Below are 27,394 nucleotides of genomic sequence, written 5' to 3'. Positions count from 1 at the left end.
TTGATTTAGGAGAGTTGTCTCTCATCTGCATTTTGTATTTTACGAATATAACGAATTTAGGAGAAATGTCATGAATTTGAGTTAGGAAACTTCTCTCTCATCTGCTTTCGCAAATTTGAAAAAATGATTTCTTTTCACAATTACCATTTTTTTAAGGCCTGGAGAAATATGACCGTTGAAAGAGTTCACACGATTAGGGTTTTCCCCAGTTTATTTTGTGTAAGAGTTCACACCATTAGTTTAATTAGCCACATCTTTTTATCATATGGTTTTGGAAGGGAGATCACTCGAACTATATATAGACACACAACTATATAAATATTTAAAAGCACTTTTATATAGTACAAGTGATATATATGTCTAGTATTAGAAAATTCACGTACGATATCATAAAACAAATGTTACCAATATATTTTTAAAATTATGATAAGCAAATGTAAATAAGGCGTAAATTTATAATATTATAAAGAAAAAGAAGTATATTAGGGGGAAAGAGACGATGTAGTGGCAGTGGCCTCATCCTGCTCCACGTAGACACGTGGTTTCGATTCTTCCAATTGAAAGTTGAGAAAAAAAAGAAGCTTTTTTTTATTCAGAGAGAAAGGGGAAACAAATAAAGACACACACACACACACACACACACACACACACACATATATATATATATATTGTCTGCCGATCAATATTTTGCTAATTTATTCATGTAATATGAGAGAGAGTCTTATATATATATATGTGTTCTTTGTCTATATATTTCTCATTTAGGGGTTTTCGGATGACATAAATTACAGGTTTTCATCTTTAGAAGTTTTCATAGTTTTATTTGGTGAAGATTAATTGATCTCTCCATTCTTTTGTTAGAAAGTTTTTAAAATCAAATTGAAAAATCTTTTTGGATATTCTCAAAATCATCTGTAATACAAATTTCTACATCTTTCCATGTTTTTTTGGTCCAAGTGGTTTTAGGTGAATATTGTGTCTCTCCTCCACCATGGGTTAGAAGACGGTGAGTTGAATAATTCAACACTGGCATATTTAGAAAATGTATTATTGTGGTCTCAATGATATGATGAGAAAGGTCGTAATCATTGGCCGATTAAGAAAAAAAATTTATAATAATATGGTAAAAATCGTTATATTATCATAGCGTCACAAACCTGTAATGTTATATATATATATATATATATATATATATATATATATATAAATCTTACTTCTTTCATGATTTCCCAATTGCTTCTTGGTTTTTAATTTGTAGATTATGATACAATTTTTATAAGAGAGCAAATTCGTTAGCACTTCACAATCCATTTCATAATGTCAAGTGTGCTACGTACGTGGATGGCCCGCTGACTTGAAAGTGATATAAAATAATTTATGACAAGAAGTGATGATATACTTTGATTCGATGTAATGTGCTATAAATATACACATATATCTATGTGATATCAACGCGACAGACTATGCTTTAATTCTCTATGTGTGTGTGTGTGTGTGTGTGTGTGTGAGAGAGAGAGAGAGAGAGTGGAGTGTGTACACATGTATGTGTGAATGTATATACATGTGTTGGGCCTTAAGGGCCCATTTGGTGAAAAAGAGAATCCTCCAAACCGAAGGGAGGTTTCGGTCACTTAATTGAAACGGAGCGTTTCAACATGTTAGGGTTTTTCAACCCTAGTCTCTCGATACTTCGTCACTTTGAGCAGCAGAGAAGAAAAGAAGAGGAGAGAGGAGAAGAGGGCTTGCGGCGAGCGTACGGTGGAGCCGTTTCGGAGGTCCGTCATGGAGGCTCGGTGGTAGATCGGTAAGATCCCGGTACAGGTTTGCATCCCTCGGTGATTTCTCTTGTTCTTGTTTCGGTTCTTCTCGGTGAGGTTCCGGATCTGTGGAGATCCGCCGAGCTTCTGTTTCCCGCTGTTCTCTTTCCGTCTCTAGTGGATTCGCCGGCACCGTCCGGCCGAGATGTAGGCCCGAGCTTGCTCGGTAACCGAACTCGTTAAAAGTCTCCGGTGTCTTTCGATTCTTGCACGAACGAGTGACTGAGAGACGGCGAGGACTCGATACCACCTTCACAAAGTGGTATCAGAGCTCCGGTTACGATCCAGGGAATATCGCCGGTCCGGCGAGGTAAGTTAGGTTTCGATTTTTTTTTGAGTCGAGTCTGTGTGAGCGTCTTGATCTGTTTGTTGAGTGTTTCAGTCGATCGGAGGGACGTATCGGTGACGGTGAGTAGCAGATCTAAGAGCCTCGGGTCACCGGCGACGAGATCTGTCGAGCTGAAGCCTCTGGGAGATAACGCGGCCAAGACTTGTTTCGGAATCGGAAACCAGGTGAGTCCTTCGACTCGGTTCTTTATTTTCCGCATTTTTTCTCTGATTTGAGTCCGAGTTTCAAAGGAAACTCGGTGGAACTCGGCGGAGAAAGTCCGATTCCGGCGAAACTCGGTCCGAACTCGTCCGAGTTAGGGCTGAGTGGAGGGATCGGGTGAGTCAACAACCGAGTTAACTCGGTTGACTCGGCGGTTTAGGGTTTCCGAAATTAGGGTTTCGAATTAAATCCGGTTTACACCGGTTTAATCGATCCAATTTCGGTTTAACCCGGTTTGGGTCAATCGAACCTGGTTCGATTCGATCCAAGTCCGGTTATCGGCGGTCAGATCGGGTTTGACCCGGTTCCGTCGGTTCAGACCGGATTCCGGCCGGTTCAGACCGGTTCACTCCGGTTCGGTCAGACCATTGACCAATTTGGTCAACAGTTGACCGGTTTAGGTCAAATCGGACCGGTTCAGGTCCGGTTTGGGGTCAATTGGACCGGTTTAGTCCGGTTCAGGTCAATCTAGGTCCGGTTTAGGACAATTGAGTCCGGTTTAGGCAAATTCAGGTCCGGTTTAGGTCAATTGAGTCCGGTTTAGGGCAATTCAGACTAGTTTAGGCTGGTTTAAGTCCCGGTTAGGGTCTGATTTGTCTGGGAAGGGCTAGAATTGTTCGGTTCAGACCAATAGGGTCTGATTGGAGGTGAATTAAGGCCGGTTTAGACTGGTTTAGGTCTAATGTTAGGGTCTATTCGTCCAATTAGGCTATAATTAGACCGTATAGGTCAATTGGGTCCGGTATTAGGTAAGATCAGATTCGTTTTAGGCTAATAGAGGTCTGGTTAGGATCTGATTTATCTGGTTAGGGCTAGTATTGGTCGGGTTAGGATCTGATTTTGTGGTTAGGACTAGATTGGGTCAGTTTTAGGGTCCGGAGTGTATAATTAGGACTAGAACTAACTGGTTTAGGGTTAGGATGGTCCAAATTAGGTCTGATGGTTATGATAGGGTCTGTAGTGATCGGGTTACCCTGTTAGGACTGTCTAGCATCCAATTTGGCTGGGTTTAGTGAAATTCACTAGGGTTAGACCTGTTTAGATCTCGGTTTAGCTGATGTGGGTCATAGATTCCGGTTTCTGTTCAGTATAGGTCTGAATAGGTTGGATTTGACTACGTTTAGCTGTGTAGGAGGTCGGGTTGGGCTTAAATAGGCTGGTACAGGTCTGTAGTAGACTGGTTTAGGTCTGATCTAGGTCTGTAAGAGCTGTTTAGGTCTTGGTTCGGTCTAGTTTAGCCAAATTTGAGTTAGTCTAGCTCAGTCTAGATCTGATCAGTAGGTAATTAGGTCAAAATAGGCTTGGTTAGGTCTGATTAGAGGTTAAAATGGATCAATAAAGCTGGGCAGTTCTTCTCCAGCTGAGGAATCCGAGGTCTGGACCATAACAGAACCATCAGGTCGACTGGGCCTTTCCTTCAAGCGTTCCTGCATTAAATGAAGGTAATCAGATGGGTATACACTGAATACTGGGGCAGAGAGGAAAAGCATTCAAAACTTCTTACCTCTAAGCACTCTCCAACTTTAAGAATCAAGTCATCCTCTTCAAATTTCAGGACATCAGAATCCTTGGCCAGTTTACTCTACACACGCGAGGAAGAAAAAAAAGAGCATCATAACCATAGAAGCCGGACTTGGGGCTTGTATACCGATAATCCAACTAAAATTAAATTGTAAGCGGAACTTGGTAGTGAATAACATGAGACAGGAACGACTTACACGAGTTTCTTGAAGATTGTACTGCAAACATGAGTAGAAAGCTAGTTTGTCATCCTTGTTCACAAAATTGTGTAGAGCAACATCCAAATCGTTAACTGGAAGGATCTCCATTTTCTGCAGAATGGGGTTTCGTAAGCACCCAATATAAGCATGAAATTTAAAATCATGTCCCCCATATCGACATGTTTCTTATTGGGAAGTTCTACAGAAGACAATACATATTAACAAAATCATATTGGAGAATGATATATATACAGAAAACTGAATAGAGCTGATGATCAAGATATTGCATCAAGATATTGCATCCCCTATACAAGAAGACGCCCATTGAAGAGCAACAGGAAGCCAGGAAACAGAAACAAAATGAATTAAAAATGAAGAGGGTTGTGAGATGTACCAGATTACTCTCAGCCACTAAAGCTTCTATATTTTGTTGATTCAGTTCTTCTGGACGAAGCCGTTCAGAATCATCGACTTTGGCTGTGATTCAAGGTAACTTATTAATACAAGCAAGAAAACAAAACAATGATCATAACCGTTTCATGATCCAGTGCATTAACATCAATGCCAAATAATTCAATTTTCAGTGCCTTTATTTAAGTTGGCAGATTTCTTGAGTCTATTTCAATATGTAAACATGGGAATGGCCCTTTGACATTTGGTTGTTAATAATAGAAACTCCACAGGGTTGACAAACTTCTGATGCCACAGAACGCAAATAAGCAAAACACGAGCTTCACAATACAAACAAATTAAGATCAGTCTCAAGAACTTCACATGTATCAATATCATCTACCTTTACACAAAAGGAAATTAATGTCCATGAAATATAAAGCCTTGTAAAGTTGTAAGTAATATAGTACCAGAATAAATTAAGAAAGGAGGTTATTATATGCTTAGATAGTGTTAAGATTCAGAATCTGAAACCTCTGATTTGATAAGTTCCTGCTGCACAATCTGATTTCCAGCAACAATCCAAAACCTTTATTGAACACAGAAACAGAAAACACACACTTTGGATGATCTTGATGACAAGTGTCCCACATTGGAGAGAGAGAGGGATTTGGGGCCAATATATAAGGAGGGTCAAACCTCCATTCTTAAGCTAGCTTTTTTGGTAGAGTTAGGGCCCAAATTGTATCAATTGGTATCAGATCCCAACTCTTTACTCTCTGGTGGGCTTTGACGGGCCGTTCTCTTGCGGACCTGCGGTCGACTCGGTGATTGTGGGACGGTCGGAAGAGAAAGGGATGGACCGAGAAGCCGCCAGCGACCAGATTTGCACCAACACCAGAAAAGCTAGTTTAAGAGTGGAGGTTTGACCCTCTTTATATATTGGCACCAAATCCCTCACTTTCTCCAATATGGGACACTTATCACTTGATTTGAGAGAGGATCCCAACTCTCTACCCCCCATACAAACCCTAACCCCTTTCTGAAAATTCTGCATAAAACCTTTCTCATTTATCTAATCTGTATTTATAACTATTCATTGCTGAAACTAACAACTAACCAACATATCTATTTACACACAAACTAGGTCTAGATACAATGAATCTACACAAAACACTAAACACATACGTGTAAGCACTTATCAGATAGTTCCTATTTTCAGTTTTATATTCATAAATCTGTTTAGCATTTCGGCACATATATTTCCAGATGCAATTAAGCATATCATAATTTCCTCCATGCCATTGTGCTCTATATGAGGCAAATGAAAAGTAATGATTCCTTCTATCAACTCCATTCTAGAATTCAACACACTTAATCCTTAAATGCGTTAAGTGCTCCTACCTTCAGTACGACCCTTTCTAGAAGCCTTTGAAAATATGAGAATGTCTTGGGGATTTGCAACCTGAAAAGGTTCATGGTTAGTAGTAAATTAACTAACATCAAAAGAGAAAAGGTTAAGTCTCTGTTAAAGGCCAAGCAATTTATTTGAAGTACCTTTCCCACGTATTTTTGCCCAAACCTTTGAGGATTTATGGTCATAAATCCAGAGTAGTCCACCTGAAAAATTAAACTAGTTTATGTCACTGTTTAGGTGATTTGACAAAAACGTATATGGCAAATAAGTGATTATTGAGCGTGGCAGAAAGAACGAGCAGACGAAAGAACAGAATATACATATATGCTTCCCATAAAGATTTTGACAAATCGTCCTTCTCAACTAGATTGTCAAGCTACAGAAGTTTCACAAGGTCTTTTTCACAAAAGAAGGTTGCTAGAAACATACAAATATTGAGAGGAAACTGATAGAGTTAAAGGACGTGAAACTCTAAAGGCTTTACTATTCCCACTAAGTAGCTACGTGGTTACCTTTACTTCACTGGGGTTGGTCAGTATGTTTGTTATATAGTTGGGAATAGGAGAATTCTTGGGAAAAGATTTCTCTTGAATGGGAGTGGGTGAAGCACCATAATCGACTCTTCAATGTGTTTCTCAGCATCAGAAAGATATACATATTTTCTGGGTTTTCCTTATATTTGCTGATAATAGAAACTCAGAAAAGAAATTACCTTGATTCGAACTAACGGGAGCTTAAGCTCTGATCTCTTGACAGCATTTTTCCTGGATCTCTCTATTAGGTTACTGACCTAACAGTTTTGAAGAAATTATGCATTTAGAGATTTACGAAATCTAAATTAACAAAGGCATACTAAAATTCCTTCCATGATTCTAATGAAAAAAAAGAAAACAGATAAAAGTAAGAGAAAGATTTACCACTTTATCCAAGTGTTCAAGAATTGAGTTTTGATCATTGGGATCTATATCACCTTCATCCTTTAAAACAATCTGCACCATGAAAATTACGTAAGCTAAGAATGTTTTCCAAATTGCCACCAATATAACATAATAGGACAAGAATTTTACCTCGGTATACTCAAAAGGCCTCACAGATGTCAAAGGTATCTTTGTTGGACGATATTGATTTCCCTATTAAGTCATATATTCAACATTGATAAGGACTATATACTTGATAGGTGAAAGGAAAACAGAAAAGTAAGCTTCAAATGCCTGTTTGAGAATAATCAATTAAATCAAACTAAGTTTTGGGTTTTCTGCTAAACAACCTTGATTTCCAAAAGAAGAACATGCTTTGGCTTCGACTCTCCATCGATCAGTGATGTTGCTATGGAAGAGCCTGGTTGTGTAACGTGGAAGCCCATCCCAGATACCTCCTTCAAAATTTAATCTCTTTTAGGTCAGTGAGACATGTAACACTACAGCTTATGCCTACTTACTCTTGAACAAGAATGAAATTTGCACGGAGGAACATGTCCAAAAATAAAAGTTTTAGTGATACCTGGGGATCAATAAGGCATTCATGTTCATGCCCCCACACTATGAAGTCAAGGAATCGTGGAAGAAAATGTTCATTTATAGCATTTTTAGGGTTTGATTTCACCCTGCGATCCATACCATAAGAACCATTTGTTTGCCAATAAAAAACAGAGTATGGTTAATGATCTGAGATAGAGTGTGGCAATGTAGAACAACCTGTTCTGATGAAGCACTAGAATGTTGAACCAGTCAGAGACATCACACGCTTCTTGAGCTTCAGGCCTCATCCATTGGACAGCATGTGGGGTCTGTGAAACTGAATTTTTTATGCTACGAAAGCATTACAAAGAAAGGTGAAAATCCTTAAGGGCTTGAGTTACCTGAAACATTCTATTGAGACGCTCGTCCCTTATGTTTCCCAGACCATAGAGTGCCACGGTCGTTGAACCCTGAAAATTTCCGAATTTACGAGTTGTCCAGGAATCCATGAATGAGACCTTGATAGCAAGTCTTTACACCAACCTTCCTGATAAGTATAGGACAAAGGGTAATCTGGCCAACACCAGAACCACCGAGGTTCATCTTTCCAAAATAATTCACAAGGTTGCACGCTGAAAGAATATCAATTGCAGATAGGTTGTCCTGTTGCCAGTTGCAGAAAATGAAGACAAAAATGTAAGAAATGCTAAGACACCAATATTCATGAGAAAACTGATTCCTTATATACTCAAAACGAATTTGTATAATCATAGCATGAAGGTGTGAACCAAGTACCACTCCAGCAGGATCGTCATGGTTTCCATGAATACTGAACACAGGCAAGCCAACGTTGAAGTGTGGGTCCTCATAATTTACATGGCCAAAACTGTAATGAAAAGATAATTTAAGAAGTAAGAAGTTATTTTACACCTAGATGAGAGAAAATTTACAAGAAAGTACATCATATCTATTCATAAGCTGATTCAATGTGTAAACTTGCATAAGAGTATGAATGAAGAAATGATTATTTGGAATTAAATGCTCAAAAATCAGAATCTTCCCAATAGTTGAAGATTGTAGTCTTACGCATTCTGAAAATTTACGGTCTGGTCACTGACAACTTGAAACTGGACCGGCCTATCATTAAGGCAGTGGCGACGGAGAATCTCAATTGCTTTGACCAGTGTTGTCCTCGAGGGTTTATTCTCATGAAAAAGATCACCGCCTATAAGTAAGAAATCCACCTGCTCCAAAACAATGTGAGTTGATAGTAAATAAAGAACAAATACACTCGTGAGCTCCCCCTCTAGACTCTAGCTATGGTAACCAAGAATCTGCAGATATCACATGGCCTTTGGTTCAATGAGGTTAGGACACTACACTAATGTATGTCTTAAATTTTCATGGATGAGAAGCATTATCTGATTAAGATAAGAAATGGCAAAGATGATACAAATGCTGAACAATACTGGGAAGGGCAAGACTGCAGCCGACCTGCTTTTCCTCTGCTATTGCACATATCTCTTCAAAAGCCTGAAAGGAATCATGTCGTCTTATTTCATCTTTCTCCATGTAGCCCAAGTGGCAATCAGTAGCAACAAGTATCCGAAGCGTATTAGTAAAATCCTCCCTGCCAAGTTTTACAAGAAAACAACTGGAGCATAGCTTGCAAAAAATGTTACGTTATGCAATGATTATTTGTATAAAAAAATTCGAGAGCTACTTAACTACTCCCAATCATCAATTCAGGAGATGCAAAATTCTCTGCTTAGGTATTGAATCTGTACAACTTTCACGAGTTCAGAAAAAAAATGTCCTGACTCCTATATTAGGAATAACAAATACATCACTGGGTCGAGATCGCTCATCATATTTGTCCAGTACTGCACTTGGAAAGCCATAGTTGCAGCAAATAAGTTCAGAATCCAAACCGTTTTCTTTTTGTTTGGCCACAGAACACGAAACCGATATGTATCATGCAAATAGAGAATAGCGAGGCCTCATTTTTGTTTATTTGGATCAAGCTTGCTTCTCACTGCTGCATAAAGCAACATGAAACTATGAAATTGGGCTATGACAAGAGCAGAAGAAAGAAAAGCACACCTGGACATATCTCCAGTTATGGCAGAACCTGCAGCTCACTAACCCCCCAAAAAATACCCTGAAGAAGAGCAGTAAACAATTTATATGATCTGGTCTGGCTTGTATATTGAATTCGGTACAACCAAATTTAAACTTCTGCTCCTTTCTCAAGTTCTCAGTGAAGAACAAGCCACATTCCACAAATTCAATTCATCTTTCCTTCTTCCAGGTACTGTTTTCAGTCTCTACAAAAAAAGTTCAGAAAATATCTACTGGCTCTTGCTTTCAGTGAAATGGCAACAGTATAAGAATTTTCAAAGTCATAACCTAAGCTCTAGTACACTCAATAATGGCCGTTGGAGGACGTTCACAGCACGTATGTAAAACCCTAAAGAAGATGAATTTGAGAAACCCACTATAAGCCCTAGGACGTTCACACTCGTAGAGAGATACCGAAACAACCCCAGAATCCTAAATTTGAATCTACACAAAAGACATTACAAAAACTGACAGTACACCCAGAAAAGATCATGAAACCCGAGGATCAAAATCACGAGAAACTTTTTTTCCCTACAGTTATAAATGGGGAGAGGGAGAAAAGCGTAACACTCTAAATGGAGCTTTCATGGATACGGTACCAGTCGTGATCAAAAGCCCGTCGGAAGATTTTTCAGAGTCTCTAAGATTTGACTTCTCGCACTTTCTCAGCAGCCAAACAGAGCGGGTAGAGAATCATGGAAATGCACAGAAAGAAAAGTCACCTCGTCTTAGAAGGATGAAAGCCAAACGGCAACTTTCCGGCGACACGGATCCACGCGAGAGGAAGTGAGAGTGAATTGGAGAGAGACGTCAATGGGTGTTTCCCTGGCGGGGAATTTCAAAGCTCGAGAAGAAGAGGAGAAACCATGGGGAAGGAAGAAGAATGGTGGAGTGGAAAAGCCCACGCCATTTTGCTATAAGGTCCCTAGATTCTTATCAGTTTCTCATAAATATCCTAAACCATTTACAAATTGATTTAACATCCCCAATCTGATTTAAAATCGATTCAAAATGAGACGCATATGACTCTTACTCATACGATTCATGTTTTAAAATGATCTTATAATATCCATACTTGACACCGACTATAAATATGTTGAAAAGGGTGAAACCATTTCAAATATCGTTCGAGATCGCTTCTTTTTCTTTGTTCTCTATCGAAATCACATATTTTCTTTTATTATCTTTAATTTCAAATTGACTCCTTTTTTTCTTTAAAATTTTGAGATTTAAAAATTCTGACACATTTTTTGAAAATCTCTTGGTTAAATGAGGAGTTTTATTTCATTTACTTCATTTTGAAAAATATTTTATGAAGAGAATAAATAATAGATTCAGAAGTTTAATGAGGATGAAAAATATCATTTCACATATTTTTTTAGAAAATTAGGATTTGACAGAGGTAATGTGTGAAGTAACAGTAAAGTAATAACATTGCCAAAGGATCAATATTTTTTTGTTTTTATGACAAAATTTACATAGGATTAAGACGACATTAATGTTGATGTTAATTACAAAATTTACATACCTAAATAAAATAAGAAATATTTCTATCAATTTATTTATTACTAGTTTAGAAAATATATTTTAGACCCGACCATTTTTTCTAAAAGAATATCTCTTAAATTTTAACATGTTAATTTCAAACTATTTTGGTCCACTGTCCTCATGAATGCCAAATGTATCGAAAATAATATCCAAAAAAAAAAAAAGTTTTCTTCACTCTATCTAATTATTTTATCTTCTCGAACCATTACCCCTTTTTCAGCCCAAATTTATTACACTAAAAATTAAGTAAAATTTTTTTTTGTAAATCACATTAACCTAAACACCAATTCGAAAATCACAAATTAGGATTCGAGCGGTGACATAAATTGTTTTTAAATAATAATGATAATAACAATAAATGGATGGAGAAAAGACAAATGTGGGGTGGGGTACGTTGCAGAGGGCGATGGTTACAATTGCCGCAAGAGACGATAGATGACAAATAAACTTTCGTGGAAGCTTGCGGAAACTTTCACTACCGCAACAAAAACATTTCATGTGAGTGTACGTACGTACGTACCGGAAACTCGTCATACTTATCTCATCCCCTTTTTCCCCCGCCCCAATTATTATTCTTTTTAAAACAAATTTTATTACATAAGCAATAACCGTGATTCACTTGTTTATTATATGATGTTTTAATTTAATAAATTCGAACTCCCACATTTTCATCTTAACTGAATGAATCAGAACACGTATAAAGATAATTCATATTAAAGAGAGAAAAAACATCCGACCTAAAGATTTACATGCTATTCGTATATTTTATATTTTTCGAACTGAAATTTCCGAGTACAATCTACTAAAAATCGAAATTTAATTTTTTCACATGTTTATAGCTTCTTATTTATTTATTTATTGTAAAGTACTGATTTCAAACAGATAATTTAAGAAATTTTGACGATATTTATTTATTAGATAATAACACACTATTTTCTATCTAAACTTAGGTAATCCAATGGTAAGAAAACATGCTAAATATGTTCTTATCTAAATTCAAATCTAATCGTGAGAAATGACATTCACCTGGACTTCACCGATTCTCTGGAAGATGTAGTTAGGTTAAAGGTCGGGAGAACGGATTATAAAAAACACTATTTTCTTAATGATGCAACTTTTTATTTTATTTTCTATTTGCTAAATGTAAATGTATCAATAATGGTACCATATATTATTGAATCGATAAGGATTGTTGTCTCGATCTAAAATAAATATATATAAAAAAATGTATCGTCTTTTTGAACGGCTGAGAGGACACTACACAAATAGAGTACAAATCCTGAAAATCCACATATATATGAATACATATATATATATATATATATATATATGTGTGTGTGTGTGTGTATGTACACGCTTCGACGACGAAACAAAAACAAATGTTGGAGAGGAATACGGAGGATTTTTTTTTTTTGCCCCTTCGAACCTATATCACGAACACGAGACCTAACCATAGTTTCTTTCTCATGGTATGAAATTCCAAAAATACCCTCTGTCTACAAATAATGGTGAAAATTATGATGATTATTTATATCAAAAAATATTCGAATATTTGTTAACATCGTATATTATTTATAAGAGACCTAATCAACAGAAATTTGGACCACCTTCGATGACAAGGAACCATGATTTGTATGCGTACGTAGTTAGAGCGGTCCTATCCACGGGCCAAATACACTCACCATCCATGTGAATAAAAGACGCAATAAATGTGTTATACAAAATTTTAAATCTACCAAAAACATATAAGACATAATTAACTTAACTAACGAATTAGTAATTAATTTTAAGTGGAAAATTATTTTTATTTTAAATAAGTAAAAAAATTTCTAAATCTTTGGAATCCCGAAATCGAAATGTGTGGAAAAGAAATATTCATGCGGCCGACCCCAAATAAACTTGAGAATGAGGCGATGTTGTTGTAAATCTTTAAAATGAAATATCCATATATTATTATTCAGATTCTCTTAAAAATCTCTTTTTTTAAATATCAATACCAAGTCCAATAAATTAATTGGATTTATAGAAATATCTTTTTCTTTAATATCAACATCAAATACAATAAATTAATTGGTTTTATTTTCTTATTCCAATTCATTATACATGTATACATACCATATATATACGCATACATATCAATGATCATTATCTTGTAAAGACCAAGATTGATTTCCTTTTCTGCTTGCTTAGTTTATAAAAGCCTTAATGTGCATATGGTAATTTTTATTACTTTATTAGATATAACACATTAATCTCTCTGTTTTTTTTTCCCTTCTCTACAGTTTTCCAGTTCCATATAACATTTATTTCCATGAAAGTCTCAGGAAGTCTTCAACGTTACTCTTACAAAACACACACACACACATATATATATTTACATGCGTTTAGTTACTACATTTGGTAGCTAGGAAATCAATGCACATTTATTTTGAAAGAGGAAATAAATTGCTAAGCAATTAATTTCCCTTTTTAAGGAGAAATACTTCGTAGTATATATGCGTAGAGGTTTCGCATTCCATTTTTGCCAAGTGATGTGCAAGAGCAACATATCACATAAACTTATATATATATATATATATATATATATATATATATATGTGTGTGTGTATAAATTACAAATCTAGAAATCTCGTCATAAAAACAAAAATATATACATAAGTGAATATTTAAAGTATAAAAACATTTGCATAAAAGGCCGAATTAGTCACTAGGAATAAAAAGGAAAGAAATTAGGACTAAATAGAACAATTAATTAGGGAAGGAATCATTAGGAAAAGGGTAGAATTGTAAAATAGTGAAAATATATGTCATTTTATACTTGTTATTTTGTCGCATTCCTAATATGACAAATTAGCCAGTGTTTTTTTTTTCTAGCAGATTATCATTCCCGACGATCTCCATTGTTTTCCTCCCCGTCTCTCTCTCTAGAGCTTCCATGGCGAGAGAGCAAGAACCTTCACGCGCCACACACGCCGAATATTACACAGACGAAGAGAGCAGCGAAGAGAGCAACACGGAAGACGAGGAGGAGGAGGAGGAGGAGGAGGAGGAGGAGGAGGAAGAAGAAGAGGCGCCGTACAACGAGGAGGCGGAAATGACGAGGTCATCGTCGTTGTCGTCACGCGTCGGCCGGAGGAGCGTGAAGCTGACGCACCAGAAGAGGAGATTCCGGTCGGATAACTGGAATCTGGGTCGGGTACTGGACCCGAGATCGAAATGGGTTCAGGAATGGAACAAAATATTCCTCCTGGTGTGTGCCACGGGACTCTTCGTGGACCCACTGTTCTTCTACACCCTATCAGTGAGCGACACGTGTATGTGCCTGCTCATCGACGGGTGGCTCGCGATCACCGTCACGGCCATCCGGTCCATGACCGACCTCTTGCACCTTTGGAACATGTGGCTCCTCCTCAAGATGGCCAAGCGCCGGTGGCCCCACGGCGGCTTCTCCACCGCAGGCGACGATGTCGGGACACGTGGCGAGATGTCGAGACGTGTGGCTCTTGGGTACGTTAAGTCGAAGAAAGGGCTCTTCTTCGATCTCTTCGTCATCTTACCACTTCCTCAGGTACCTATAAATTCTCCACTCACATGACAAGACAGTAACCAAATTTATTGCATTTTTCCTTGTTCATAGTTCTGTCGGTCCAAGGATATCGGAAATTATTCGGCTTAGATTCTTGTGAGAACATATTTAATTTAATGCAACTTGTTAAGAGCAATCAACATGCTGTGTGATGAGATCCATCCATCTGGTTCTTTGTTCCGTTCGTGTGAACTATTTTGTACACATGTGCATAATTTTTTTTTTAACTGCAATATATATAAGCATTCTCTTGAAACAAAAAACTGTAAATACTACACATTTTACTTTGGATATTCATAAAAACTAAACCAAGTTGAAATATTGACACCATTGGTATAAACTTCAATTAAAACTAATGGTATCATATCAGCATATTGCATCATAAGCAACCGAGGTGGTGACTATATAATCAGAATAATAATATGATTATATGGTGGTAACATTGATCATAACAAATTCACGATGATCATATCAAATTACATCACACTTTATATATCATACCATGTGAAACCACTATAAATTTAACGTTATGATAAATGTGATCATACTGTCATCTTGATCATATGGTTATATCTGGAAAAAGTTGTGTAGATATCTCGAAAAAGTTGCGTACAAATAGTTTTAGTAAAAAGAGGGGTACAGAACATTGATTCAGCATTGATTCAGCTAGTTTCTGTAACGTGGGGTCAAATAAGGAACCTAACTGAGCTACGTAATGGAGAAAACGTCACCGCAGAAAGAATCTTATGTAGAGCTTTACCTATGTATGTTCTATACATGTGTTTTTTTTTAATTAATTATTGTACGTTATTTCAATAATAATAATAATAATAAATGTGTGGGTGTGGGGGGAGCAGGTGGTGTTGTGGGTGGTGGTACCTTCTCTTTTAGAGAGAGGGTCCGCAACAACGGCGATGACGGTGTTGCTCATAACATTCCTGGGATGAAAGCCAAACGGCAACTTTCCGGCGACACGGATCCACGCGAGAGGAAGTGAGAGTGAATTGGAGAGAGACGTCAATGGGTGTTTCCCTGGCGGGGAATTTCAAAGCTCGAGAAGAAGAGGAGAAACCATGGGGAAGGAAGAAGAATGGTGGAGTGGAAAAGCCCACGCCATTTTGCTATAAGGTCCCTAGATTCTTATCAGTTTCTCATAAATATCCTAAACCATTTACAAATTGATTTAACATCCCCAATCTGATTTAAAATCGATTCAAAATGAGACGCATATGACTCTTACCTCCGGCTACATCTTCGGCACCATCTGGTGGGGCATCGCCCTCAACATGCTCGCTTATTTCGTCGCCTCCCACGTAAGCTTCTCCGTCCCTGCACCAATATCTTTTTTTTTTTTGATAACCAGGATGGTTCCTGAACCTTCGGCCCGACTACATCCACCTTAGGTCTGGAACCAGCTTTTGTATATGGACCATTTTGGTCCAGAAATTACATCTCTCTCCTCCAATGGAATCGACAATATCTTATATATACATACATATATACATACAGATAACAAACCAAAAGTACCATCTTTATAATATTACCTTCATTATTAGATCTAGAATATAGCATTTGTCGGGGTATGTGTGATTTAAACCTATGATTGTGGGAGCACAAAGTGTTCTCTACGTCCACCCACGGTTCGAACCTCGTGGTGGCATTCACCTATATAAAAAAACCCTATGATCTTTGGGGTTATATATATATATATTCAAACTTATAACAAATGCAGAATAGTTTTCATGCTTTTTAGAATGTCTAAGTGGATGTGGTAGGCTAATGGTATATGTAATTCCTTTCTTGTATAAATTCACGTAGGTTATTTATGGACCGACCCTTCTCACGTGCTGGATTATTTTATATGTGTAATTACCAGTTTAATGATTGTGAGAAATTTCGAAACCCTTGCGCCTAAGTACGTTCACATGGACCTTTTCCACTCCCACGGGAGTCCTCTAGAAAAAGACAGAACATGACAACACGAGATTTTGTTCAGAGGAAGGTAGGATTGCTTCGTGAATTAAAAACAAATTAACGCGGAAGTCGCAATCATATGAAAGGACAAAAACTTTACGTGGATACCGTATCTATGATTAATATACACATCATTCCCATAACCTAATCAACCTTGAGTTATGTCACACACACATATATATATATATACAAATAAATATTCACATGCAAGAATATATTAGCATCTTTTTTTATTTATTTAAACAAAAATACAAGTAAGGATGGAATGGGAAATGGATGCAGGCGGCAGGAGCGTGCTGGTACTTGTTGGGGCTACAGAGGATAGAGAAATGTCTGAAGGAGCAGTGCAGAGGAACGATGGGGTGCGACATAAGGATGCTGTCATGTAAAGAGGCGGTGTACTACGGGACATCGTCGTCAATGGTGAGGGACAGGATGAGATTGGAATGGGCGGAGAACAAACAAGCGAGGTCTACTTGCTTGGACGTCAACACCAGCTACACTTTCGGCGTTTTCCAATGGACCCTTCAGCTCGTCGCTAACGAGAGCCGCTTGGAGAAAATCCTCTTCCCCATCTTTTGGGGTCTCATGACTCTCAGGTACTACCATACATATACATATATATGTATATGTAATCCGATCTCGATCCTTTTATCAACGCTGCTTTAGCGAAAACAAAAAGGAACTACGATAAAACACGGAAAAAATCTCAAGCAAAATTTACGTTTATCATGCTTTGATAACGCTTCTGTTACGCAATTGACCACGCTGAAACAGCGTGACCAAAGCGTTAACAGTTTGGCCACGGTTAATCACGAAACGTTAAGACGTTATCCAATACCACCGTGTTATTAGAAAATTTGAAAACTATAGAGAGGTTTGCTTACAATACATCCTTTATGGTGGGATCTTTTCTCGTACTCAAATCAATGGGTACAAGTAATTACGTTTTTAACAGAATTATGAAATTTAGTAAAAGAAAGCCACATTTTGTATTTAACCTTTTAGATTATGGATCGCAATAACAAAGAAAAAATCAATTTTTTTCTATGTTTTTAACATCTTGGTAATTCTTGAACCATGGAAAATCAGCACGTTTGGGAATTTAAACAGTACAACAGAGTGGACCGAGGTTGTCTTCAACATCATTATCCTGACAAGTGGGCTCTTGCTGGTGACAATGTTGATCGGTAACATCAAGGTAAATTAAATTTATGCCACCGTATGCTCCTAATAACGTTTTCATCTTTTAAATCGAACCTTTTGTGATTAACTAAAATAAATATAAAAAAAAAACATGGTAAAGGTGTTTTTGCATGCAACAACGTCCAAGAAGCAAGCAATGCAGCTGAAGATGAGGAACATAGAATGGTGGATGAAGAAGAGACAACTACCCCAAGGGTTCAGACAACGGGTCCGTAACTACGAGCGTCAGAGATGGGCCGCCATGCGAGGCGTCGACGAGTACGAGATGGTCCGCGACCTTCCCGAAGGCCTTCGTCGGGACATTAAGTACCATCTTTGCCTGGACTTAGTCCGACAGGTCAGGCTCATATACACCCAAAAATTATTCCAAAAAAAAAAAGATCGAGAAAAATCAGACAACATATGTGATGGTGTTTCGAGTTGTTCAGGTGCCGTTGTTTCAACACATGGATGATCTGGTGCTGGAAAACATATGTGATCGTGTCAAGTCACTCATCTTCACCAAGGGAGAAATAGTGAGTATACATATACTTTTACATCGATATGAGTGGTTCGATTCCGATATCTGGTTTATAATTAGTCCTTATCCCAGATTTTTTAGGGTATCCGAACCTAAACCCGATGAGTTATGTATTTTAAAGCTTGAACTCGAATCCGGTCTTTGCTTACTCTAATTATATTACCCACGAGATAATTTTTGAGTATTCATTGATATCTAAACCCGACGGATTTTAAACATATTTTGATTAAAAATTCATAGATGATATACGAATAATTTATAAAATATTTTAAAATATTTATATTTAAAATAATTAGATTATAAAACGTTAGTTTTTACATTAAAATAAAAAGATAAAAACGAGTAAATTATTGATAGTTTCTATAGCTGAAAGGTATAATGATTATTTTTCTACTATTCGATAATCACAAATAATTATACGATCCAAAAATATAACTATAACTAGAATCTGAACCCAAACCTGAATTTTAATTTTTAAACATAATAAAACCCGACATGTATTTCATTACATAACAGGTATCCGATTTTGGATATCCATTTCTCGGGTCGGGACGGTACCCGAAATTCGGGTCCTTTTGTCTACCCATAGTTATAAGGGTAGTACTGTAATTTACAAATAAAATAGGGAAAAATCTCATAATTTTTTTTGTGTGGGTAACCGGGTTTCCTGAACCGATGCTCATACTAATCCCGGGGCCGGGACTCATAAAAATTAATATACAGATTTTGTAAAATGTGCAAAAACATACAAGTTTTGAATTTCACAGATAAATATACACAATATTTCTAAAATATTGAATTCTTGAAATCGGAAACAATTTTTGAGATAATTCTTTCGTATAGAAAATTACACTAAATCAGTTGCGGTATTTTTTTGGATACATTCATTTAATGTATTTATTTGTCAAATTTAAAGTTTCTTAATTTTTCTATCATGAGACTATCCCTAAAGCCTAAAGTTTGAGATAGAGTTTCCTGTATAACTATATAATACGATGCAAAACCTTATTTATAAGTTACAATGCTACCCTTACTTTCGATCCATTTTAATATCAAAATGTATACAGATCCAAAAGGAGGGCGATCCGGTGCAAAGAATGCTGTTCGTAGTGAGGGGACACCTACAAAGCAGCCAAGTACTGAGAGACGGCGTCAAGAGCTGTTGCATGTTAGGTCCGGGGAATTTCAGCGGCGACGAGCTCTTGTCTTGGTGCCTGCGGCGTCCTTTCGTGGAGAGGCTGCCGCCCTCGTCCTCTACGCTCGTCACCCTCGAAACCACCGAAGCTTTCGGCCTAGAAGCCAGTGATGTCAAGTACGTTACGCAACATTTCAGGTACACTTTTGTCAACGAAAAGGTTAAACGGAGCGCTCGCTATTACTCCCCGGGATGGCGTACGTGGGCCGCCGTCGCTATCCAATTGGCGTGGCGAAGGTAAACTTTTACGTTTTCATTCTGTTCTGGCATACGAAATTGGGATCGGGCAAAAAAATATGAGATGAGATCGGATTTGATCACGAAGAAATTTATTTCGGATGCCCCATCCGAGCCAATTCTAGTATATAATATATAGTTTGAGTAAAATAATCAAAATTTTATATTCGGACCTCAGGTTTTTGTAACTCAAACGGATCTGAGATCGAATAGTATCTCATGAGACCAAAAAATTCTGTCTGAATTTCGGATACCCGGTCACTGTCCATTGTTAACGAAAGTGTTGATTTTGGTGCAGGTACAAGCATAGGTTAACATTGACGTCCTTGTCGTTCATAAGGCCTCGGAGACCGTTGTCGAGATGTTCGTCACTGGGGGAGGATAGACTTAGGCTGTATACCGCTATGTTAACCTCTCCCAAACCCAACCCCGACCATTTCGATTATTGAATTGTAATCCTTTACCGCTGTCCCAATTTCAATTTTTAACATACTATGTTATGGACATTCATATATGCTCATATATATATAAATTCGATCCATTGCGTGATTTTATTAACGTTTAACGTCAAGGATTGTTTACAGAACGACGGCAGAGCGGGCAAGACTCGTGATCTTGTAACCACTCTAAGATACAATCTCTGTGAAAAACGTGCGAGCAAGGTATGTCCATGCACACTTTCTGGTCGGATAATAATCCCTCCAGACATATGGAACAGTCCATCTTCTTCCGTTCCTCGGCTTCATCGATCAAGCTCTCGTTTACGATTTCCGCATCGGCTACAATCACGTAATCTCCTCCTACAAGGTGGCGGCTTATGACAGCGGCGAATTCGCTTATATGAGTCGCAAGTCGTTCCTGGATCCAACGGTTGAGATTTTTCTCAGACAGTACGCGTTCGATGTATCGACGACAGGTTTCTTGGGAATGAAGGAACTCTGTCGGAATCTGGGACCGGAAATTCCATGGAGTAGAAGCCGAGGATTGATTGGTGAGGGTTTCGTGACCGGAAAATCTCCGGCGGATGGAACGTTGGAGTTGTCGGAGTTTTATGATGAAACCTATGGAACCTGTTGAAGATTGTCGGAAGATGACGTCCACTTCGGATCTGAATCGTACGGTTTCCTTCATTGTTGGAGCTCGAAACTTGACCTGACTACTTGACGATGATGAAGACGATGCAATCTCTCTAAGTTTATGCCTTCAGAACCCAAGTCTACTGATATAATGGTTTCCGTTTTAATTTCCTTTTTATTAAGTTTTATTTCCTTTTTTCAATTTTTATGTTTCCTTTTTAAATAGGAAAATTCCATTAACCATCTTGTACTTTTTAATTTTAATCCTATATTATTTTTTGATCTTATTGAATCTTATACTTCTTCTATCTAACAATAAAATACTTATATTTCTACAAAATTAGCAAATAAAACCCTAGACACAAAAACTAACTTTTTAGCCCTGATGTATCAACAATTTCATCATAGTCATATATCATATCATCAATTATCTACTATTTAATGATATTAAATAATAAAAACAACAAAAACATATTAAAAATTATACTAATATTAATAAAAATAAAATACAATAATAACATGTATATAAACCGGGTCGGTCTGCCTGAAAACCGGGACGATCTAGCCTCGCCATTAATTTTCCTTCTTTTCACGCATTTTTGGTTGGTTTGGTCAACTGTCGGACTGTCTCCGACATGCATTATATCAAAAATATATTTATTTTGTTATTTTTACTTCAACACATACCCTTCTCAAGTTGTGACCATGTGATCCAAAATATAGTGTGGTCACATTTTGATTTTAGTAATGTTTAATTTATGGTGATCACACTAATTCATTGTGTTCATACCTTGTATATCTTACTAATCATTTGATTAAAACAACATAAATTTAACGTTATGAGTAATGAGATAAACATATGATCATACTATATTTCGGATCACATGGTCACAGGTGGAGAAGAATATGTAATCCTACCAAGAAAGTTGTTAACCGGAGATGCACCTCACTACGGGCATGGGGGACTAGCCAAACCGAATCTCGATAGATATCGGCCACATAAACATTTGTGGGAACCCCCAATTGCGATGGTCCTGCTAAGCCAATAAATTGGATAAGGGGACCGAAAGGAGTCCAATTATCCCATCAGAAAGAAGTTCCTTTACCGTGCCCTATACGAGGATTGATGGGCCACAAGCCATGGGTATTCCATCGCACGTTTTTTTGTGGTACGTAAGCGAGCCACGCCGAGTCGTCGCCGCTTACGCTCTTGCGTTTGCGTGTAAAATAAGAGAATGGAGCTAACTCATTATTGCAACTTGAACTTGGTCAAGGCAGCCATTTATTGCCGAATTTGAAGAAATGCGATATGAAATTAGATGAAATCGGATTGAATTTCGGAGATTTCAAAATGATTGCATGAATTTTTTTTTTCTCAACAAATCGGGTCTAAATCCGTCTGCTACTACACGTGATGTCCGATAATTTATATAAAAATATATTAAAATAAAATTTTATAAATTTTATAAATTTTAATTTTAAATAAATATAATATAAACATTTGCATTATAAAATAATATAAATAAATAAAAAATAATATTGATATATATATTTACTAGTATAATTCTCCGAATTTTATTTAAAACAAATTTTTCACTTAAATCTTTTTTATTTCTGTTTTTCTAAAAATGTTAAATTTAAAAAAAAAAGTCTTTGTATTTCCATTATTTATTTTGACCATTTTTATTTATATAAAAATTTAAGCTAAATATTACGTTAACAAAATATTATGAAAATCGACGTGTATATATATAGCAAAATCAAGGCTGTAGACGAAGCAGCCACGAGTGTAGGGGACCGTAGCTACAGGCCGATAAATTAAACACACAGAACGAGGACCACAAAATTGAATGAGATAGGTATATAGATATCAAATTGGGTTGGGCTATCCAACTCATTTATTTTTATATTTGGATTATTTTTTGGAGTTAAAATTATTTTATAATTTAATAGATTTTAATCCATTAAATCCACTCATTCTTTAGTTATTGATTAGTTTTGATTGAAAAATTATTTAAAATTTACTTATAAATAGAATTGATATATTTATATATTAAAATTAAAATTGAATTAATTTGAAACAAATAAAATATGTTCAATTTGATATAAAATAGAATATACAAAATTTATTTTAAAATAAAAAATTGAACTTAAACCAAATATAAAAATAAACGAAAAACCGAAATATTTTTTAAAATAAGAATTTTATAATAAAAATCGAATTCGTATTGAAATAAAACAGAAGGATCGATTGGATCAGAATCGAAACGAATTAATACAAATCGAATTCAACTCGAAACGAAACAAAATGAATCGATTCGAAATGAGTTGATTCGAATTGAATTCTCCACTCGAAATGAATCAAAACGGATTGATTCTATCCGAATCGATCGAATTGATTCGAAATAAATTTGGATCAATGCAAATAAAAAAATTGAATTTTAATTTTTATTTATTTATATATATTATTTAATTTATATTTTGTAGATGTTGATATTACGTAATCTAATTTGATTTTTTTTTATATTTTTTATTGATTTTCAATGTAGATAGAAAAATTATAATTTAGTATATTAAATTGTGTATGTGAAATTATTTTTTAATATTTTAAATTGGGAGCATAGCAAAAAATATATGAACTTTTTAAATTTGGCAAACAAATAAATAAACTTTTAATATTGAATAAAAACACATGAATTTTGAATTTTTTCGTATAAATCCACTTATAAAAATAAACAACTTTAAGATTCTCGCATGCAACCAGACAAAAAAATAATTTAATGTAGTGTTTTTGGGGGTATACGCACAAAATTTCAAAATTTGTGTATTTTTATATAAAATTAGAAGTTAATGTATTTATTTCCTAAATTTTAAAAAGTTCATATTTTTTTTTGTGATATCCCCATTTTAAATTAGGGAACAAAAAATTTCAGGGGTGTATGAGTCCTCAAAATAAAAATAGGATAGTAATCTAGTTGATTTTTTTATTATCCATTTTTAAGATGAATTTGAATTATTAAAGTGATTAAATGAATTTTGAGTGTTAAAGTGATTAAATGGGTTTATTGGATTAAAATGAGTTTTATAGGTTATTCCAATGCATTTAACTATTGTTATTGAATTACACCCAATCCAAACCAATAATTCATTAAACCCGAATGAACCTAATTAATGAGTTTTTTTTTTGGTTGGCCAGTGGATTATTACAAAAACTGTCGGGTAGAAATCGAACCCTATCCATGTTGAATACGCCAAGTTTGACATTACCCTACCGTCTCTGAACGTTCTCAAACCACACACGTCAGACGTGTATCTTTCTTCGAAATGTCTCCTACGTAAACCATATCCCCACCTCATAATTCTCTATGCACACACAAACTTGGTTTCCTATATATATATATGCTGGAATCCGACAACCTTTTATATGTTCTAACTATATATCCAATAGCTAGTGTTCGTCGCCGGTTGCGCCTCTCGCTCAAGCCAATTAGGTAAAGTTTAAAATGTACTTATATGGATAAAGAGTTACGTTAGGGTTATTGGATATCATTTATTAGAGTTATATATCTTCAAATGGGTTTTCGAATAAGTCCCGTTTTGAAGAGAGAGAAAAAAGTTATTATATTATCCTTTAACAAGTTTTGGTAATCGTAGACACCATGAAGATTAACGTTAAAGAGACAACGGTGGTGCGTCCGGCCAAAGACACGCCTGGAGGGTCTCTCTGGCTGTCCGAAATCGATCTATTTTTCCCGAATATCCACAACAACACCGTCCATTTCTTCAAGGCGGCCATGGATACACATCCATTGAGCAGGGATGACATAACTAGGATCCTCAAGCAGTCTCTGAGTGAAGTCCTTGTCCACTTCTATCCTGGAGCTGGTAGGCTTGGAAAAGACGAGAATGGTCGGGCTCAGATCGAGTGTAACGCGAAAGGCGTGACCTTTGTGGTGGCTGAAGCCGATTGTACTCTAGATGAGATGTTAGATATTGGGGAGTCTGGTCCTGTCTCCAAGTTTAGGCCTCTTATTCAACCCGTTGATTACTCTCAGGACATATCTTCCTTCCCCTTAATCCTCGTTAAGGTATGTTATTGAATTTTGCTTTTTACAAGAAATCATTAGTGTATATGTAAATAGTTGGAATAATGTTTGATATGTTCCGAAGGTGACATATTTCAAATGCGGAGGAATGTGTCTAGCGATGACACAGCACCGTTGGGCAGCGGACGGTTCATCAGCTGTGCAGTTCTTCAACTCGTGGGCAACAACGGCTCCGGGTCAGCCCATCGACGAACCTATCCATGACCGTAGATGGATCAGTGACCAAGCCTTGCCATCTCCAAAGTTCGAACACCCTGAGTACGACACTAACGCCATCTTCGGCCATGGAAACCCTAATCCAGCTCCCGTTGATATTTCCACTGCGTATCTCAGAATGTCCACCCAACATATCAATGCCCTGAAGGACAAGGCAAACGCAAACGCAAACGCAAACGCAGAAAATGCAGACGCCCACGACCAAAAGTTCAGTGCCTATGAATCACTCGCTGCCCACCTTTGGCGTTGCGCGTGCAAAGCACGTGGGCATCCAGATGACCAGAAGACATCACTTGTCTTCCCTGTAAACGCACGTCCTAGGCTGTGTCCACCTGTTCCAATAGAGTTTTACGGAAATGCCATCCAGATGTCAGCTCCGTCAGCATTTTCCGGCGAGCTTTTGAAGGAACCGTTATCTTCCACGGCGGGTAGGATAAAGAAGACAATAACGGAGAAAGACAACGAATATATAAGATCCGGGATCGGTTACTTGCGTGACAATAAAGTGATTGATGGTTTTTCGGGTAGGTCATCGTTTCGAAACCCTAATCTCGGTGTTGTGAGCTGGAGTCAGATGCCGATGTACGCCATGGATTTCGGTTGGGGCCCTCCGGTTTACACTGGGCCGGCCAGTATAAGGAGCGAAGGCAAAATCTACGTTCTGTCCGCTCCTACGAAGGAGGAGGGCTTGGCGCTCTACGTTTGCTTGGAGGCTTCACACATGGAGCTCTTCAAGAAGTTTGTCTACGACATTTGATGAAGCTATAATAAATGATTTCGTGTGATCCATCATATGGGGAATTTCTTGGAGGGTTTCTTAGTGCACGTTTGTTTATTAAATTAAGTGTAGTGTGTATCATTTATCTATGAAGAAATAAATGATTTGAATTGATAATATATAAGAAAATGGTTTAATCTGTATAGCGGGCATATTTAAGTATCTCAAACATTTAACCCTTGTCTCGTTGCTTTAAAGTGAACGGTCTTAAAATAAGACAAATCATTAGGGGAAAAAACCCATAAACGTCAGTGTCGGTACAGGCTGCCAAAATCATACGATATCCGATTGAATTAAAACGCACCATCTCTGTTTAACTCTCTCAACCATATATGTCACTGGCCTCATCTGAAACACATTATTGTCGCAGTGTATTGTAACTTCGGAGAACCCTATTCATCTTCGAGGTCTGTACACACATCTCTCTCTCTCTCTCTCTCTCTCTCAGTCTCTCTCTCTCTCTCACCCTTTTTATGATACACATACACATATGTTTGTTCGTGTTTCTTTGTGTCTGTGTGTAGGTTTTTACATGATTATTTCTAGTCATTTTCCAAAGGGTATGTTTACTTCACACAAAATTGTTTCAGGTTAAGACAAAGTATTCTGGAAATATATCGAGATTTAAAAAACAAAACTTGGAAAAACAAAAGCTCAAAGATTAGTGACCTTTTGGTAAAAGATAAATGTTCTTGAGTGGATACTTTGATTTAATTGATTTAATTAGATATAAATATGCATAATGTTTTTATAGTAGTTAATTGTAGTTATTTACCACATTAAATGCAATTATTTCTTTCATCGCAGACACATACATACATTTTAAGTATAAGAAATGTTATTTCATGATGATCTCTCTTATCTCTCATGCATTTGCAACGTGACGTATTTTGAATGTGGAGGAATGTGTTTCGTGGGCCGATACGGCTCGTGGTCGGTCCATCGATGACCCGATACACGACCGCACACTGATCAGCGATCGACCCTTACCGTCTATCAAGCACCCTGAGTTCGACCCTAATGCGGTGTTTGGCCACCGGAAACCCCACCAAATGTCTGTTGATATTTCCACGGTTTATCTGAAAATCCCCGTTGAACAGATGAATGTCTTGAAGGACAAGGCAAACGCAAACGCGAATCGCCAGAATCACAGCCTCTACCAGTCTCTTGCCGCCCACTTGTGGCGTTGCGCCTGCAAAGCACGTGGACGACCAGAAAACAACGTTTGTCTTCCCGGTGAATGTCCGGCCAAGGCTACCACCTCCGCTGCCACGCGCGGGAGCTTTTCTACAAATGTTATCTATATCACATTAGCTCCGACCGCATTTTCTGACGATATTCTCTAGGAGCATCTCTCTTCCACGGATGGTCGGATCCGGAAGGCTATAAAGGAGATAGAGGATGAACACGTAAGATCAGGGATCACTTGTTTGCACGACAAGCAAGTGACGGATGGTGTATCGGTGAAGTTAGCATATC

General features: G+C 37.1%; 4 protein-coding genes and 1 long non-coding RNA gene across 5 annotated transcripts; 2 read left to right on the top strand and 3 right to left on the bottom strand.

Annotated features, from left to right (window-relative positions):
• Nucleotides 1-3,689: 3,689 nt before the first annotated feature.
• On the bottom strand, nt 3,690-10,345 carry LOC104813315 (double-strand break repair protein MRE11). Its single transcript, XM_010540881.2, has 19 exons — nt 10,196-10,345; nt 9,456-9,513; nt 8,847-8,982; nt 8,439-8,596; nt 8,148-8,238; nt 7,896-8,015; nt 7,754-7,822; nt 7,590-7,681; nt 7,396-7,498; nt 7,163-7,270; nt 6,963-7,025; nt 6,813-6,884; nt 6,608-6,685; nt 6,036-6,098; nt 5,883-5,943; nt 4,483-4,565; nt 4,086-4,199; nt 3,872-3,949; nt 3,690-3,794 (listed from the first exon to the last, which is right to left on the bottom strand). Exons 2-19 carry the CDS (start codon nt 9,461-9,463, stop codon nt 3,690-3,692), a joined length of 1,602 nt encoding a protein of 533 aa, XP_010539183.1. The 5' UTR covers nt 9,464-9,513; nt 10,196-10,345.
• A 3,539-nt stretch (nt 10,346-13,884) lies between these two features.
• Nucleotides 13,885-20,293, top strand: LOC104812537 (cyclic nucleotide-gated ion channel 4). The gene is given in 9 exon segments (XM_010539749.2): nt 13,885-14,589; nt 15,465-15,550; nt 15,776-15,920; nt 16,864-17,180; nt 17,674-17,782; nt 17,888-18,124; nt 18,216-18,302; nt 19,375-19,739; nt 20,038-20,293. Coding segments are annotated over 9 exon segments (2,130 nt in total). The 5' UTR covers nt 13,885-13,956; the 3' UTR covers nt 20,189-20,293.
• Nucleotides 20,290-21,071, bottom strand: LOC104812538 (E3 ubiquitin-protein ligase SGR9, amyloplastic-like). Its single transcript, XM_010539750.1, has one exon. It carries the CDS (start codon nt 20,868-20,870, stop codon nt 20,307-20,309), a length of 564 nt encoding a protein of 187 aa, XP_010538052.1. The 5' UTR covers nt 20,871-21,071; the 3' UTR covers nt 20,290-20,306.
• Nucleotides 21,072-21,349: 278 nt separating this feature from the next.
• Nucleotides 21,350-22,248, bottom strand: LOC104812536. The gene is made up of 3 exons (XR_771600.1): nt 21,922-22,248; nt 21,734-21,849; nt 21,350-21,439 (listed from the first exon to the last, which is right to left on the bottom strand). It is a non-coding gene; the product is annotated as an uncharacterized LOC104812536 (long non-coding RNA).
• A 1,947-nt stretch (nt 22,249-24,195) lies between these two features.
• LOC104812535 (shikimate O-hydroxycinnamoyltransferase-like) lies at nt 24,196-26,058 on the top strand. The gene is made up of 3 exons (XM_010539747.1): nt 24,196-24,306; nt 24,470-24,903; nt 24,986-26,058. Exons 2-3 carry the CDS (start codon nt 24,475-24,477, stop codon nt 25,892-25,894), a joined length of 1,338 nt encoding a protein of 445 aa, XP_010538049.1. The 5' UTR covers nt 24,196-24,306; nt 24,470-24,474; the 3' UTR covers nt 25,895-26,058.
• Nucleotides 26,059-27,394: the final 1,336 nt, after the last annotated feature.

Source organism: Tarenaya hassleriana, unplaced genomic scaffold (assembly GCF_000463585.1).
Source record: "Tarenaya hassleriana unplaced genomic scaffold, ASM46358v1 Cleome2, whole genome shotgun sequence".
NCBI lineage: Eukaryota > Viridiplantae > Streptophyta > Magnoliopsida > Brassicales > Cleomaceae > Tarenaya > Tarenaya hassleriana.
This window is presented reverse-complemented; position numbering and strand designations above follow the sequence as displayed.